General features: G+C 47.9%; 1 protein-coding gene across 3 annotated transcripts in view; it reads left to right on the top strand.

Moving 5' to 3' along the window:
- The window catches only part of LOC106613293 (rho guanine nucleotide exchange factor 26), an 84,135-nt gene that overhangs the window by 18,582 nt on the left and 47,590 nt on the right, over positions 1–17,963 (top strand). For 2 of the 3 annotated variants that reach the window (XM_014215381.2, XM_045724840.1), the window contains 4 exons: positions 1,592–1,642; positions 4,053–4,213; positions 16,837–16,989; positions 17,122–17,254. In XM_014215381.2, coding sequence (XP_014070856.2) covers positions 1,592–1,642; positions 4,053–4,213; positions 16,837–16,989; positions 17,122–17,254 — 498 coding nt within the window. The remainder of the gene's footprint in view (positions 1–1,591; positions 1,643–4,052; positions 4,214–16,836; positions 16,990–17,121; positions 17,255–17,963) is intronic. The other variant, XM_045724841.1, reaches the window with a different exon arrangement.

Raw genomic sequence — 17,963 nt, 5'->3', positions numbered from 1 at the left:
GTGGGAATTACAATGGGTGAGCTTAAGTTATGTTAGTAGATAACCATGAGCTGCAACACTCACATCTTGCTTAGGGTCACACACACACACACACACACACACACACACACACACACACACACACACACACACACACACACACCCACACACGTGCACCTAAACTATCCTGTGCACACTCCCAGACTTCCCCAATGAGAACCTTTCTCTCTCTAAACGTAGACTGTGGTCAGCTCTTATAAGTCTGGGGTCTTACTTCAGCTCTTACAGGTCTTTATTCAGCTCTTACAGGTCTTTATTCAGCTCTTACAGGTCTTTATTCAGCTCCTACAGGTCTTTATTCAGCTCCAACAGGTCTTTATTCAGCTCTTACAGGTCTTTACTCAGCTCCTACAGGTCTTTATTCAGCTCTTACAGGTCTTTATTCAGCTCTTACAGGTCTTTATTCAGCTCTTACAGGTCTTTATTCAGCTCCAACAGGTCTTTATTCAGCTCCGACAGGTCTTTATTCAGCTCCTACAGGTCTTTATTCAGCTCTTACAGGTCTTTATTCAGCTCTTACAGGTCTTTATTCAGCTCTTACAGGTCTTTATTCAGCTCTTACAGGTCTTTATTCAGCTCTTACAGGTCTTTATTCAGCTCCAACAGGTCTTTATTCAGCTCTTACAGGTCTTTACTCAGCTCCTACAGGTCTTTATTCAGCTCCAACAGGTCTTTATTCAGCTCCGACAGGTCTTTATTCAGCTCCGACAGGTCTTTATTCAGCTCCGACAGGTCTTTATTCAGCTCCTACAGGTCTTTACTCAGCTCCTACAGGTCTTTATTCAGCTCCTACAGGTCTTTATTCAGCTCCTACAGGTCTTTATTCAGCTCCTACAGGTCTTTATTCAGCTCCTACAGGTCTTTATTCAGCTCCGACAGGTCTTTATTCAGCTCCGACAGGTCTTTATTCAGCTCTTACAGGTCTTTATTCAGCTCCGACAGGTCTTTACTCAGCTCCTACAGGTCTTTACTCAGCTCTTACAGGTCTTTATTCAGCTCCGACAGGTCTTTATTCAGCTCCCACAGGTCTTTATTCAGCTCTTACAGGTCTTTATTCAGCTCCGACAGGTCTTTACTCAGCTCCTACAGGTCTTTATTCAGCTCTTACAGGTCTTTATTCAGCTCCTACAGGTCTTTACTCAGCTCGTACAGGTCTGGTATGATAACTACTCCCTTTGTTACAGTTAGTGGACTCATGAACATTGTTTGTGTGACTGTCTTGCCCCTTTCACTGACAGACATAATGTGTGTGTGCTGCCACAGTGGGCCCCTAGCTCTGAGAGTTAGGCTGAACACACAGTAGCTATCATTTCTCTAAAAGCGGACCCGTAGCTCTGAGAGTTGGGACTACCTGTGATGGATACAGATAGAGACAACCTTGACGGACACAGAGGTCTACCTCACCTTAAACAATTCCTTTCATTCCTTAAGGCACAGCATGTACCTGGTTATGTGTAAGTGGTGGCATGTAGCCATTAGACTTGTGTTGTTAGAGATGTTCTTCCTCGTGTTGATACTAAAACCTATGTTCTAAACTGTGTTTTTCCTGCAGGTAAAGAAGAGTGGAATTAAGCTCAGCCAGGAGGAGCGGAAAAGACAAGAGGTAACAGCCTTATTTAGTGTGTGTGTGTGAGAGATGGGGTGTGTTTGTGTGTGTGTGTATGCGCGTGACCCTTTCCCTTCAAACATGGACAGTTCCTACAAAGGATAAAGCAGACTGCCTCCACAGGGTTAGAAATGTGTACACACACACACAGAAAAGTCACTTACTGTAGCACCCTGGGAAATGTAATATACGGAGCCTGAACTCCTCTTCCTGTAACCTCTCCACAGCAATAATAAACCCTTCTTAAAGGGGAGGGCTAGAAAATATGGACCATAGACAAAATAAACCAGTTTATATGTCAGGGACAGATGAATTCATAGAACGGCTGTCTAAGCAAATAAATGTCTACAGAGGACAGAGTTTTGATAAAATGTACAGAGGCGTAACATACCAGTCTTCCCCTTACTAACATATGGCCTTTTAAATTGGAAGTTTTATTTGAATTCTGTCTTGAATGTTGCCCGCTGGCCTTTGAGCCCCGCTATGACATCTTCTAGCCTGCACCTCGCACACGCGTTATTGCCCAATGACATGCCAGAGATATTAATACAGCACGCAGATGTTAGGTACATGAATGAATTTCATTTACACCCACTTCGTTTATATTGAGTCATAACCTGCTGTGGGAAGTCTGCATGTTCTGATCTGCTGAGGAGGTTATTGGGGAGAGTATCAGTTCTGAGGATACACACGGGACGTTTTGTTGGACGTCTCTCTCTCTCTACTGGATGTGTCTAAGAGTTTGTAACGTAACGTATTTTTAAAGTTGCGTTACTGATTACTCTCCCTCTCTCTCTCTCTGTCTCCCTCCCTCTCTCTCTCTCTGTCTCCCTCCCTCTCTCTCCCTCTGTCTCCCTCCCTCTCTCTCTCTCTGTCTCCCTCCCTCTCTCTCTCTCTGTCTCCCTCTGCCTCCCTCCCTCTCTCTCTCTCTGTCTCCCTCCCTCTCTCTCTCTCTGTCTCCCTCCCTCTCTCTCTGTCTCCCTCTCTCTCTCTCTCTGTCTCCCTCCCTCTCTCTCTCCCTTCTCTGTCTCCCTCCCTCTCTCTCTCTGTCTCCCTCCCTCTCTCTCTCTCTGTCTCCCTCCCTCTCTCTCTCTGTCTCCCTCCCTCTCTCTCTGCCTCCCTCCCTCTCTCTCTGTCTCCTCCCTCTCTCTCTCTCTGTCTCCCTCCCTCTCTCTCTCTCTGTCTCCCTCTCTCTCTCTCTCTCTGTCTCCCTCCCTCTCTCTCTCTCTGTCTCCCTCCCTCTCTCTCTCTCTGTCTCCCTCCCTCTCTCTCTCTCTGTCTCCCTCCCTCTCTCTCTCTCTGTCTCCCTCCCTCTCTCTCTCTCTGTCTCCCTCTCTCTCTCTCTCCCTCCCTCTCTCTCTCTGTCTCCCTCCCTCCCTCTCTCTCTGTCTCCCTCCCTCCCTCTCTCTCTCTCTCCCTCCCTCCCTCTCTCTCTGTCTCCCTCCCTCTCTCTCTCTGTCTCCCTCCCTCTCTCTCTCTCGTCTCCCTCCCTCTCTCTCTGTCTCCCTCCCTCCCTCTCTCTCTGTCTCCCTCCCTCCCTCTCTCTCTGTCTCCCTCCCTCTCTCTCTCTCTCTGTCTCCCTCCCTCTCTCTCTCTCTGTCTCCCTCCCTCTCTCTCTCTCTGTCTCCCTCCCTCTCTCTCTCTCTGTCTCCCTCCCTCTCTCTCTCTCTGTCTCCCTCCCTCCCTCTCTCTCTCTGTCTCCCTCCCTCTCTCTCTCTCTGTCTCCCTCCCTCCTCTCTCTCTCTCTGTCTCCCTCCCTCCCTCTCTCTCTCTCTGTCTCCCTCCCTCCCTCTCTCTCTCTCTGTCTCCCTCCCTCCCTCTCTCTCTCTCTGTCTCCCTCCCTCCCTCTCTCTCTCTGTCTCCCTCCCTCCCTCTCTCTCTCTCTGTCTCCCTCCCTCCCTCCTCTCTCTCTCTGTCTCCCTCCCTCCCCCTCTCTCTCTCTGTCTCCCTCCCTCCCCCTCTCTCTCTCTGTCTCCCTCCCTCCCTCTCTCTCTCTCTGTCTCCCTCCCTCCCTCTCTCTCTCTGTCTCCCTCCCTCCCTCTCTCTCTCTCTGTCTCCCTCCCTCTCTCTCTCTCTGTCTCCCTCCCTCTCTCTCTCTCTCTCTCTCTCTCTCTCTCTCTCTCTCTCTCTCTGTCTCCCTCTCTCTCTCTCTCTGTCTCTCTGTCTCCCTCTCTCTCTCTGTCTCCCTCTCTCTCTCTCTCTCTCTCTCTCTCTCTCTCTCTCTCTCTCTCTCTCTCTCTCTCTCTCTCTCTGTCTCTCTCTCTCTCTGTCTCTCTGTCTCCCTCATTCTCTCTCTGTCTCTCTGTCTCTCTCTCTCTCTCTCTGTCTCCCTCCCTCTCTCTCTCTCTCTGTCTCCCTCCCTCTCTCTCTCTCTGTCTCCCTCCCTCTCTCTCGTTCTCTGTGTCAGGCCATATTTGAGTTGATATCGTCAGAACACTCCTACCTCCACAGTCTGGAGGTTCTGATCCGGATGTTCCAGAACTCAACGGAGCTCAGTGACACCATGACCAAGACCGAGCACCACCACCTCTTCTCCAACATCACAGATGTGTGTGAGGCCAGCAAGAAGTAGGTCCAGTGTGTGTGTGTGTGTGTGTGTGTGTGTGTGTGTGTGTGTGCTTGACTTAGCTAGAGCAAGGGGTATTGTGGGTATTGTAGTTGATGTTCTTGTGGTGTATGAGGTCAGTGTGAGAACTAGGGCTGTCCCCGACAAAAAACATGTTGGTCAACCGAAAGTTGTTTGTTCTTAAACATGTATTTTTCCATATATAGACACACACTATGTGTTTTAATCAAATCAACTATATATGTTTTGAGCTTGTTTGATGCTTTAAGCTTACGGTTTAATATAATAAGACAAATGACTCAAGAGGGAGCCAGAGATCAAGATAACCAGAAGAAAAAATCCTTAACCTGTCCGGACCATCCTCTTCCCTCTCCTGCTGGCTTTCACAGATTCTGCCGTTACTCTCCTGAAGTTGGCGGTAATAAGCTACATGATGATTCGGCAAACTTTCTCATGTGGAATGTCAATTTATTTGACCGTTTCTACCGATCTACTTGTCAGTTATGGTTTTCATATGCAAATATTTGTGAAACAGTTTCATTTAATTTATTATAATGTCATTGTCATGTGGTTAATCAAAATTCTATCCAAATCTAAATAAAAATAACTTAAAAAGTAACTTCTGTTGCCATTGGCAACTATGTAAAAATAGCCTACATAAAGCCAACAAATAAAAACATTGCAGGTAGAAAATATCCTGATAAAAATAAATATATTATAAATCACATTGGCTACACATGGCCTGTCTGCAACAAACTTGAAACAGTAACTTGTGTCAGGCCTGAAGCCTTTTGAAACATTGTATCAACTATTAACTTCTGTCTGGCATGAAGCTTGCACTAGCAAACCTGCAACGTTGTATAAAATATTCTGGGCCCTCAGTTTCCTTCCCCAGTGAGATCGGAACAGACACAGCTGCAGGTTATTTATCACAAGGTGATAAGAAGCAGTGGTTGACTTTGGCAGGAGCTCAACGCAGCTGAGTACCGACACCTCACATGTTCTACTGCTTCAGCTCCTGTTCCTCTTATAGAATATTATCTCTACAGTATTGTACAGTTCCCGTTCCTCCTTATAGAATATTATCTCTAAAGTATTGTAGAGTTCCTGTTCCTCTTATAGAATATTATCTCTAAAGTATTGTGGAGTTCCTGTTCCTCTTATAGAATATTATCTCTAAAGTATTGTGGAGCTCCTGCACCTAAATATAAACAGTACCAGCACCCAAAATGAGTACCGGAACCTATTTCGGTCCAAGTCAAGCACTGATGAGAGGTAATCAGGTAGGCCTATTTTATGACATTTCCACTGGATCAGAACATGACATTTTTCCCTTTCACGCTGAGTGGTCATCGAAAGGGAGAGCGCTGGAAAGATTTTGAGGAACTATAGTAATTCTCAATGGATGTAAAAACAGACTTAGTTTGCTCGCTGTTTGAGGTGAAGAAAACAACATGACTTTGAGAAGCTCCACAGGTCGTTAGTGGTGGTGCGTTAAGCCGATCAGAAATACTATCAGATCCCCAAATGGGCACATTTATGTCTACATTTGTGCACAGGTCAGGTAGCCAGTAGGACCACTTCTATATGTGTAAATCAGGCCATGACTCCTCCCTCTCTCTACATGGCTCCTCCCTTTCTCTCTGCATGTCTCCTCCCTCTCTCTACATGACTCTCCCCCCTCTCTACATGACTTCCCCCCCTTACATGACTCTCTCCTCTCTCTACATGACTCCCCCCCTCTACATGACCCCCCCTCTACATGACCCCCCCTCTCTACATGACTCTCCCCCTCTCTCTACATGACTCCCCCTCTCTACTTGAATTCCCCCCCTCTCTCTACATGACTCTCCCCCCCTCTCTACATGACTCTCCCCCCCCTCTACATGACTCTCCCCCCTCTCTACATGACTCTCCCCCCCTCTCTACATGACTCTCCCTCTCTCTCTACATGACTCTCTCCCCCCTCTCTACATGACTCTCTCCCCTCTCTCTACATGACTCTCTCCCCTCTCTCTACATGACTCTCCCCCCTCTCTCTACATGACTCTCCCCCTCTCTCTACATGACTCTCCCCCTCTCTCTACATGACTCCCCCCCTCTCTCTACATGACTCCCCCCCTCTCTCTACATGACTCCCCCTCTCTCTACATGACTCCCCCCCTCTCTACAGGACTCTCCCCCCTCTCTACAGGACTCTCCCCCCCTCTCTACAGGACTCTCCCCCCTCTCTACAGGACTCTCCCCCCCTCTCTACAGGACTCTCCCCCCCTCTCTACAGGACTCTCCCCCCCTCTCTACAGGACTCTCCCCCCCTCTCTACAGGACTCTCCCCCCTCTCTACATGACTCTCCCCCTCTACATGACTCCCCCCTCTGTCTACATGACTCTCCCCCCTCTCTACATGACTCTCCCCTCCTCTCTACATGACTTTCCCCTCCTCTCTACATGACTCTCCCCTCCTCTCTACATGACTCTCCCCCCTCTCTACATGACTCTCCCCTCTCTCTACATGACTTTCACCCCTCTCTACATGACTCTCCCCCCTCTCTACATGACTCTCCCCCCCTCTCTACATGACTCTCCCCCCCCTCTCTACATGACTCCCCCCCCTCTCTACATGACTCTCCCCCCCTCTCTACATGACTCTCCCCCCTCTCTACATGACTCTCCCCCCCTCTACATGACTCTCCCCCCCTCTCTACATGACTCTCCCCCCTCTACATGACTCTCCCCCTCTCTATATGACTCTCCCCCCTCTCTACATGACTCTCCCCCTCTCTCTACATGACTCTCACATGACTCTCCCCCCTCTACATGACTCTCCCCCCTCTCTACATGACTCTCCCCCCTCTCTACATGACTCCCCCCCCTCTCTACATGACTCTCCCCCCTCTCTACATGTTCTCCCCCCTCTCTCTACATGACTCCCCCCCCTCTCTCTACATGACTCCCCCCCCTCTACATGACTCTTCCCCCCTCTCTACATGACTCTCCCCCCTCTCTACATGACTCTCCCCCCTCTCTACATGACTCTCCCCCCCTCTCTACATGACTCTCCCCCCTCTCTACATGACTCCCCCACTCTACATGACTCCCCCTCTCTCTCTACATGACTCTCCCCCCTCTACATGACTCTCCCCCCTCTCTACATGACTCTCCCCCCTCTCTACATGACTCTCCCCCCTCTCTACATGACTCTCCCCCCTCTCTACATGACTCTCCCCCTCTCTACATGACTCTCCCCCCTCTCTACATGACTCTCCCCCCTCTCTACATGACTCTCCCCCCTCTCTACATGACTCTCCCCCCTCTCTACATGACTCTCCCCCCCTCTCTACATGACTCTCCCCCCTCTCTACATGACTCTCCCCCCTCTCTACATGACTCTCCCCCCCTCTCTACATGACTCTCCCCCCCTCTCTACATGACTCTCCCCCCCTCTCTACATGACTCTCCCCCCTCTCTACATGACTCTCCCCCCCTTTCTACATGACTCTCCCCCTCTCTACATGACTCTCCCCCCCTCTCTACATGACTCTCCCCCTCTCTAAAAATTGTTTTTAAATCTTTATTTTAACAGGGAAAACAGACTGAGACCTGGATCTCTTCTACGGCTGTGCCCTGTGTAAACATGTTGACATGTACAGTTTTAGACATACAGACAAGAACATTTCAAACATACAAAACAAAGACACAATTCAACAGAAACAATCACAGACAACATCATATTGATCCTCCATAACATTTTTGAAATGGGCAAGGGACACCAGAGTGTCTAACTGAAGTTGGATCGGCAAGTTTGTTCCATAAATAAGGTGCAAAGGAACTGAAGGCAGTCCTACCCAACTCTGTGGAGACCGCAGGAGTCTCTAATGTAATCCACATCTGTGATCTGCTTTTAAAATTAGTATATCTAGTGGAAATGAATGATGATATATATGGAGGTAGTTTTAAAAGAAGTGCTTTATAAATAAACTAGAGAGCATGTTGCTCTCGCCTCACAGATAGAGAGGCCCAACCCACATGTTGATATAAGATACAGTGATGAGTTTTGTAACTATCACCCGTGATAAACCTGAGTGCACAATGGTAAATAGCATCCAGTGGTTTTAATGTGTTTGCCGATGCATGCATATAGATAATATCACCGTAATCTAAAACGGACATAAAAGTAGCCTGCACAATTTGTTTTCTATTTACGGAGGACAGACAAGCCCTGTTTCTGTAAAGGAACCCTATCTTGAATTTGAGCTTTTTTCCCAATTCAGTAACATGTTTTTTTTTATAGAAAGCCTATCATCTAACCATACCCCTAAGTATTTATATGCAGATACCTGTTTGATTTGAGTACCATCCAAGCTAGTGATTACAAAAGTGTTTCTAACTGAGAGTTTAGACCTAGACAAAAACATGACATTTGTTTTCTTAGCGTTTAAAACAAGTTTAAGCTGTATAAGAGACCCCTGTAGTATCCTAAAATCAGACTCCAACTGCATTAAAGCTTGGTCCTCTGTTGGAGCAATAGAGTACATCACTGTGTCATCTGCATATAAAATGGAATTTACAATATCTGACATCATCACCAATGTTGTTTATATAAAGTGAGAACAATAGTGGGCCAATTATTGAACCCTGAGGGACACCTTTAAGTAACTGTATGGGGTCAGACTTGACCCCGTCGACCATGACGGCCTGAGTTCTATCTTTAAGATAGTCATAAAACCATCGGCAGGCATCAGTGCCCAGTCCTATAGATGACAGCATGGTCTAAGTGTCAACAGCTTTTGACAAATCTACAAACAACGCAGCACAGTGCTTTCTATCATCTAAGGCATTTGCAATATCATTTACAACAAGCATAGTGGCCGATGTGGTACTGTGTTTAGATCTAAAACCAGATTGGTTGGTGCTAAGAATACTGTTAGCAAAAACAAAAGATTGTAACTGTTTGTTGACTATAGATTCTAGGATCTTTGCCAGACAAGGGAGCCTAGAGATGGGTCGATAGTTATCCAAATCACTACCGTCACCTCCCTTATGTAATGGCGGAACAAAAGCCGCTTTCCACACCTTAGGGATAATTCCTGTGCTTAATGTTAGATTAAAAATGTGTGTCACTGAACCAGCAATGATAGGTGCAGCACACTTAAGTAAGTACGGGTGTAAATTGTCAGCGGCTAAGGATTTCTTAGTATCAATGGCACACAGGGCAGCGAGAACCTCTGCTTCGATATTTTCTGGAAACTAAAAACAGGGTTACCATTTTTCAGAGTAACGGTTGAAAAGCACGACGAAAAAAATGACTCCCCCCTCTCTACATGACTCCCCCCTCTCTACATGCCTCTCCCCCCTCTCTACATGACTCTCCCCCCTCTCTACATGACTCTCCCCCCTCTCTACATGCCTCTCTCCCCCCCTCTCTACATGCCTCTCCCCCCTCTCTACATGCCTCTCTCCCCCCTCTCTACATGCCTCTCTCCCCCCCTCTCTACATGCCTCTCTCCCCCCCTCTCTACATGCCTCTCTCCCCCCCTCTCTACATGCCTCTCTCCCCCCCTCTCTACATGCCTCTCTCCCCCCCTCTCTACATGCCTCTCTCCCCCCCTCTCTACATGACTCTCCCCCCTCTCTACATGACTCTCCCCCCTCTCTACATGACTCTCCCCCTCTCTCTACATGACTCTCCCCCTCTCTCTACATGACTCTCCCCCCTCTCTCTACATGACTCTCCCCCTCTCTCTACATGACTCTCCCCCCTCTCTACATGACTCTCTCCCCTCTCTACATGACCCTCCCCCCTCTCTACATGACCCTCCCCCCTCTCTACATGACTTTCCCCTCTCTACATGACTTTCCCCTCTCTACATGACTCTCCCCCCTCTCTACATGACTCTCCCCCTCTCTACATGACTCTCCCCCCTCTCTACATGACTCTCCCCCCTCTCTACATGCCTCTCTCCCCCCCTCTCTACATGCCTCTCCCCCCCTCTCTACATGCCTCTCTCCCCCCTCTCTACATGCCTCTCTCCCCCCCTCTCTACATGCCTCTCTCCCCCCCTCTCTACATGCCTCTCTCCCCCCCTCTCTACATGCCTCTCTCCCCCCTCTCTACATGCCTCTCTCCCCCCCTCTCTACATGCCTCTCTCCCCCCCTCTCTACATGACTCTCCCCCCTCTCTACATGACTCTCCCCCCCTCTCTACATGACTCTCCCCCCCTCTCTACATGACTCTCCCCCTCTCTCTACATGACTCTCCCCCCTCTCTCTACATGACTCTCCCCCTCTCTCTACATGACTCTCCCCCCTCTCTACATGACTCTCCCCCCTCTCTACATGACCCTCCCCCCTCTCTACATGACTCTCCCCCCTCTCTCTACATGACTCTCCCCCCTCTCTCTACATGACTCTCCCCCCCTCTCTACATGACTCTCCCCCTCTCTACATGACCCTCCCCCCTCTCTACATGACTTTCCCCCTCTCTACATGACTCTCCCCCCTCTCTACATGACTCTCCCCCCTCTCTACATGACTCTCCCCCCCTCTCTACATGACTCTCCCCCCTCTCTACATGACTCTCCCCCCTCTCTACATGACTCTCCCCCCTCTCTCTACATGACTCTCTCCCCTCTCTCTACATGACTCTCTCCCCCTCTCTACATGACTCTCCCCCCCTCTACATGTTCTCCCCCCTCTCTCTACATGACTCTCCCCCTCTCTCTACATGACTCTCCCCCCTCTCTCTATATGACTCTCCCCCCTTTCTCTACATGACTCTCCCCCCTCTCTCTACATGACTCTCCCCCCTCTCTCTACATGACTCTCCCCCCTCTCTCTACATGACTCTCCCCCCCTCTCTACATGACTCTCTCCCCCTCTCTACATGACTCTCCCCCCCTCTCTACATGACTCTCCCCCCCTCTCTACATGACTCTCCCCCCCTCTCTACATGACTCTCCCCCCTCTCTCTACATGACTCTCCCCCCTCTCTCTACATGACTCTCTCCCCCCCTCTCTACATGACTCTCCCCCCTCTCTACATGACTCTCCCCCCTCTACATGTTCTCCCCCTCTCTCTACATGACTCTCCCCCCTCTCTCTACATGACTCTCCCCCCCCTCTCTACATGACTCTCCCCCCCTCTCTACATGACTCTCCCCCTCTCTCTACATGACTCTCTCCCCCTCTCTCTACATGACTCTCCCTCTCTCTACATGACTCTCCCCCCTCTACATGTTCTCCCCCCTCTCTCTACATGACTCTCCCCCCTCTCTACATGACTCTCCCCCCTCTCTCTACATGACTCTCCCCCCTCTCTCTACATTTACATTTTACATTTACATTTTTAGTCATTTAGCAGACGCTCTTATCCAGAGCGACTTACAGTAGTGAATGCATACATTTCATACATTTTTTTTTTTTTTTCTGTGCTGGCCCCATGACTCTCTCCCCCTCTCTCTACATGACTCTCCCCCCTCTCTACATGACTCTCCCCCCTCTCTCTACATGACTCTCCCCCCTCTCTCTACATGACTCTCCCCCCTCTCTCTACATGACTCTCCCCCCTCTCTCTACATGACTCTCCCCCCCTCTCTCTACATGACTCTCTCCCCCCCTCTCTCTTCATGACTCTCTCCCCCTCTCTCTACATGACTCTCCCCCCTCTCTCTACATGACTCTCTCCCCCCTCTCTACATGACTCTCTCCCCACCCTCTACATGTTCTCTCCCCCCCTCTACATGTTCTCTCCCCCCTCTCTACATGTTCTCTCCCCCCTCTCTACATGACTCCCCCCCTCTCTCTCATAAACACACAAAGCCCTCTGTTCCTCTGTAACAGTGTGTTCATGGTCCCCTGGTTTAGCTCATAGTGGCAGCTGTGTGTCAGTCAGTCATACTAACCTCTTTCTGTTCAGGCCTGTTCTGCTTCATAGTCCTCCCCACCTCGTTCCTATGGAAACCACAGACACGTGCAACTTCACCCCACAGACACGTGTCACTAAGCTGCTAGCCGTCAAGCTAACGAAGTTGGTACCAGATGAGTTTTGTAATGGAGCAGTAAAGGAACGGTTCCAGCGCTGTAGGAGCTGTATCTACTACACTTTTGTTTCTGGACAAACCGGATCACTCAGAGTTCCAATGCGGCGATAGTTTACCTGCTGAGGATTATAGGCTTGAAGTGGCTTCCTTGATCACCCAGGTCGCCTGCCTACGTAAGAAACTGGGGGGAAACGCAGAGTGGAATGTTTACATTTTCTACGCCGGTGGCTAGACTGCGTTCACGCTTGTTGGATGGGCATTCCCTGTAGCTCAGTTGGTAGAGCATGGTGTTTGCAACGCCAGGGTTGTGGGTTCGATTCCCACGGGGGGCCAGCACAGAAAAAAAAATGTATGAAATTGTATGAAATGTATGCATTCACTACTGTAAGTCGCTCTGGATAAGAGCGTCTGCTAAATGACTAAAATGTAAAAAAAAATGTAAAAAATGGATGCATCTCCGTCTTGTTGTTTGTCATTATCCGACTGGCCGGTGTTGCCCGGAGATCCCCCATCTGATAGCGGAGTCGAAGGAGCAAGACATTCAACGATGGTCACATGTCACGAGCCATGGAAGCTGAAGACAGAGGCCTCCCGCAAAGCAGTCTACAACAAATAGTTTTGCCGTCCTGGAGCCTGATCTTCCTGCACCTTCGTCTCTGGGGGAGCCTTTGTCTGTGCTCGCAGTGCCTTTCCCTACGATGTCGAGGTCGACGTTGGCAACCTTCCGTCCCTGCTCTGGATCGAGCGGGGCTTCACCGTCTGTTAGAGGCCTGCACCAGGCACCGGGAGCCACGGGCTCAAGTTATCCTGCCTCTCGCCTGTCCATAAAGGGTTCTCCGAATCCTGTGAAGCGTGTTAGTGGGTGGATTTCCTCGTCCTTATCGTCAGCCGTGATTTTGGGCAGCTCAATGGTAAGAAACTCTTCCTGACACAAAAACAGTGTCCTATCCCGAAGCTGGAGTAAATGACATTACTAAGCTGCTCCTGGATGTACTACACCAGGACGTGGAAATCATTTCTATCGTAGTCCATGTGGGTTTTAATGACATTATGAAGGGTCAGTTCTGAACAGTTGAAACTGGATTTCAAAGCGCTGATTTGACTCTCTGCTAGACACTAGTAAAAGACCCATCATATCTGGCCCTGTGCCCTCTCTGAACGCTTTAGTAGGATTCTTTCTCTTCACAACTGGCTATGTGATTATTGCAGCTGAATGGGTGTAACTTTTGTTGACAATTTCGATACCTTTTGGAAACAAAACCGGTTTTAATAAGGAGGATGGGATCCTCCCAAATCATTTGGGTTCCTGGATCCTTTCACAGCGTTATAAGGCTGCGTTGAGACAATGACTTATCAATGACCCAAGCCCAGCTCAGTTAATCCCTACCATTGTGATGCAGAGTTGTCATAATGCTGCATCAAATGTACATTATACCAGGGGCGTTGGAAGACACAATGTAAGTAACCTAATGTATGTCCCTCTTACAGCCCTGAGTGCCTCTGTTAATCCTACAGCTATTGTATGCAGTAATCATGAGCCTATGAACCAGATTTATACTGTTAGCACTGAGGTGGTGTGCCCTAGCAGGAAGACCACTGTGTGCAGCTCACCCTGCACTAACATAAATAACATGAGAATATATACTTCTCCTAAACTTCCCAGTAAAGCAATAAAACGAAGTAAGCATCCCAGAAGAAAAGTGCTCTAAATAGCCCACGTTAACATATGTAGCTTAAGAAACAAATCAATAATTTGCTAGCAACAGATGACATTCATATTCTGACTCTCTCTGAAACTCACTCAGATAATACCTTTGATGATACAGTGGTAGCAATACAAGGTTATAACATTTACAGAAAAGACAGAAATGCCAATGGTGGAGGTGTTGCTGTTTATATTCAGAACCACATTCCTGGATTAGAGACGATCTCATGTTAAATACTGTTGAAGTAATCTGGCTACAGGTCCATCTGCCTCACCTAAAGCCCATTCTGGTGGGAAGCTGCTATAGACCACCAAGTGGTAACAGTCAGTATCTGGATAACATGTGTGAAATGCTTGATACTGTATGTGACATCAACAGAGAGGTATATTTTCACTATGACATGCCAGCAACAAACGGTGACACTACACATCCAAGTATATCTGACCAAATGATGAAAGACAAGCATTGTAATTTAGAATTCTGTAAAGTGAGTGTGGAAGAGGTGAACAAATGTATTGTTGTCTATCAACAATGACAAGCCACCGTGGTCTGACAACTTGGATGGAAAATGACTGAGGATAATAGTGGACGATATTGCCACTCCTATTTGCCATATTTTAAATTGAAGCCTACTAGAAAGTGTGTGCCATCAGGCCTGGAGGGAAGCTAAAGTCATTCCGCTACCTAAGAATAGTAAAGACCCCTTTACTGGCTCAAATAGCTGACCAATCAGCCTCTTACCAACCCCAAGCAAACTTTTGGGAAAAAATGTGTTACAATGCTATCTATTTTACAGTAAACAAATTGACAACAAGCTTTCAGCATGCTTATGGGAAGGACATTCAACAAGCACAGCACTCTCAGCCAATCATCAGTCACAAATGACTGATGATTGGCTGAGAGATCATAGTCTGCTGCTGGAAAAACGTGTGTTATGGCTTCTCTGCTATGATGTGGATAAAGAGTTACCTGTTTAACAGAACACTGAGGGTGTTCTTTAATGGAAGGCTCTCCAACATAATCCAGGTAGAATCAGGAATTCCCCAGGGCAGCTGTTTAGGCCCCTTAAATTTTTCAATCTTTACTAATTATATGAGTAAAGCCAGTGTGTCTATGTATGCGGATGACTCAACACTATACATGTCAGCTACTACAACGACTGAAATGACTGCAACACTTAAAGCGCTGCAGTTAGTTCCAGAGTGGGTGGAAAGGAATAAGTTAGTCCTTAAATATTTCAAAAACTAAAAGCATTGTATTTGGAACAAATCATTCATTAAACCCTAAACCTCAACTAAATAATGTGGAAATTGAGCAAGTTGAGATGACTAAACTGCTTGGAGTAACCCTGGATTGTAAACTGTCATGGTCAAAACATTGATACAATAGTAGCTAAAATGGGGAGAAGGATGTTGATACTACCAGCACTATCAACAAGGCAAGTCCTACAGGCCCTAGTTTTGTCACACCTGGACTACCGTTCAGTCGTGTGGTCAGGTGCCACAAAAAGGGACTTGGCTTAAAAGACGACAGCACGGCTGGCCCTTGGATGTACACAGAGAGCTAATATTAATAATATGCATGTCAATCTCTCAAAGTGGAGGAGGAATTGACTTCATCACTACTTTTATTTATATTGACATGTTGAATGCCCCAAGCTGTCTCTCTAAACTACTGGCACACAGCTTGGACACCCATGCATATCCCACAAGACATCTCTTCACAGTCCCCAACTCCAGAACAGACTATGGGAGGCGCACAGTACTACATAGAGCCATGACAACATGGATCTCTATTCCACATTAAGTAACTGACGCAGCAGTCGAATCAGATTTAAAAACAGATAAAAATACACCTTATGGAACAGCAGGGACTGTGAAGACACACACATAGATACATGCATATACAAACACACACACGATAACATACACACATGTACACATGGATTTTGTACTGTAGATATGTGGTAGTGGAGTAGGGGCCTGAGGACACACCGTGTGTTGTAAATGTTTTGTCATGTTTTTACATTTGTATAAACTGCCTTAATTTGGCTGGACCCCAGGAAGAGTAGCTGCTGCCTTGGCATAATAAATGCCCATCTCTTGTGAAATGGGGAAGGTCACTATGAGGTGGAACAAGCCCCAACTGATTAAGGTCAACTTCCTGTGGTTGTGTGTCAGTTTCCTGTATGTCACAGTGGGGATCAGATTTTGTCGTTAAAGCGGCCATCTGCCCTATGCCGACAGGAAGAGGAAGCCCTGTGTGTTACCTGTTAATGGTTCCCCCAGGCTATTTTAGGGGGTCCAGGAGGGTTCTCTCCAGTGATGTTATGGCAAAACGGGGACAGAGGTGTCAGATGCACTTCCTGTGTTTGTGTGTGTGTGCGTGTGTTTGTGCGCATGCGCCTGTGTGTGTGGGTAAGATGACCAAAACAGGCAGATCATTCTGATTTAGTCCGTTGTTATGGCATCTCTGACATGCTAGTCCTTCCTGAGACGTGTGGAAGGAGAACTGATCTGATGTTAAATGCTCTAGACTGTGTTTGTTGATTTCCCACTGAGTTCTAAATGATGTGTACATGCAGACCTCCGATTATCAAAACTTAATCCATCGCTTTTTCTGTCTGTCTGTCTGTCTGTCTGTCTGTCTGTCTGTCTGTCTGTCTGTCTGTCTGTCTGTCTCTGTCTGTCTCTGTCTGTCTCTGTCTGTCTCTGTCTGTCTCTGTCTCTCTCTCTGTCTCTCTCTCTGTCTCTCTCTGTCTCTCTCTGTCTCTCTGTGTCTCTCTGTCTCTCTCTGTCTCTCTGTGTCTCTCTGTCTCTCTCTGTCTCTCTGTGTCTCTCTGTCTCTCTGTGTCTCTCTGTGTATCTGTGTCTCGTTAGGTTCTTTAAAGAGTTAGAGGACATGCACCAGCAGAATGTTGTTATAGATGACATCAGTGACATCGTGTTCAGACACGCCCAGTCCAACTTTGACCCCTACATCACCTACTGCTCCAATGAGGTTTACCAGCAGAGGACCCTACAGAGGCTAATGTGAGTACAACACACACACACACACACACACACACACACACACACACACACACACACACACACACACACACACACACACGACGTTTGAACTGTGACTGATGACTGCCCTGTCTCTCTGTCTCTCTGTCCCAGCAGTAGTAAGAGTCCAGTGTTTAAGGAGGTGTTGACTCGTATTGAGGGCCACCCAGACTGCAGGAACCTCCCAATGATCTCCTTCCTAATCCTGCCAATGCAGAGAGTCACCCGCCTGCCTCTGCTGATGGATGTGAGCCAACACACAACACTCACATACTGGACACACGTCTAGCACACTCATATACCCTCCCTTGATTAGGTACACCAAAATGGTTCGCTCCTACAGACAGTTAGTCACGTGGTCGTGGCTTCCTATATAAAGCAGGCAGACGGGCATCAAGGCATTCAGTTACTGTTCCATTGAACGTTAGAATGGACAAAACAAGTGACTTTAGCGACTTTAAGCGTATCGTCTTCAGATTAACACCTGCTAACCATGTGTATGTGACAAATAAATTTGATTTGATTTGAGACCCAGTATCTCAGAAACAGCCGGCCTCCTGGGCTTTTCATGCACAACAGTGTCTAGGGTTTACAGAGAACAGTGCGACAAACAAACAACATCCAGTTAGCGGCAGTCCTGTGGGTGAAAACAGCTCGTTGATGAGAGGTTGAAGGAGAATGGAAAGAATCGTGCAAGATAACAGGCGTGTCACAAAGAGACAAATAACGACACAGTACAACAGTGGTGTGCAGAACGGCATCTCAGAACACACAACTCGTCGGTCCTGGTCACGGATGGGCTTTTGCAGCAGACGACCACACCAGGTTCCTACCAGATAAAAACAAGAAGAGGCTCCAGTGGCCAGGCCATCACCAACACTGGGTTCCTACCAGATAAAAACAAGAAGAGGCTCCAGTGGCCAGGCCATCACCAACACTGGGTTCCTACCAGATAA

This window comes from Salmo salar, chromosome ssa09, assembly GCF_905237065.1.
Source record: "Salmo salar chromosome ssa09, Ssal_v3.1, whole genome shotgun sequence".
In the NCBI taxonomy this organism is placed as follows: Eukaryota; Metazoa; Chordata; class Actinopteri; order Salmoniformes; family Salmonidae; genus Salmo; species Salmo salar.
The sequence above is the reverse complement of the archived record's forward strand: the minus strand, read 5'-3'. Positions and strand labels throughout refer to the sequence as shown.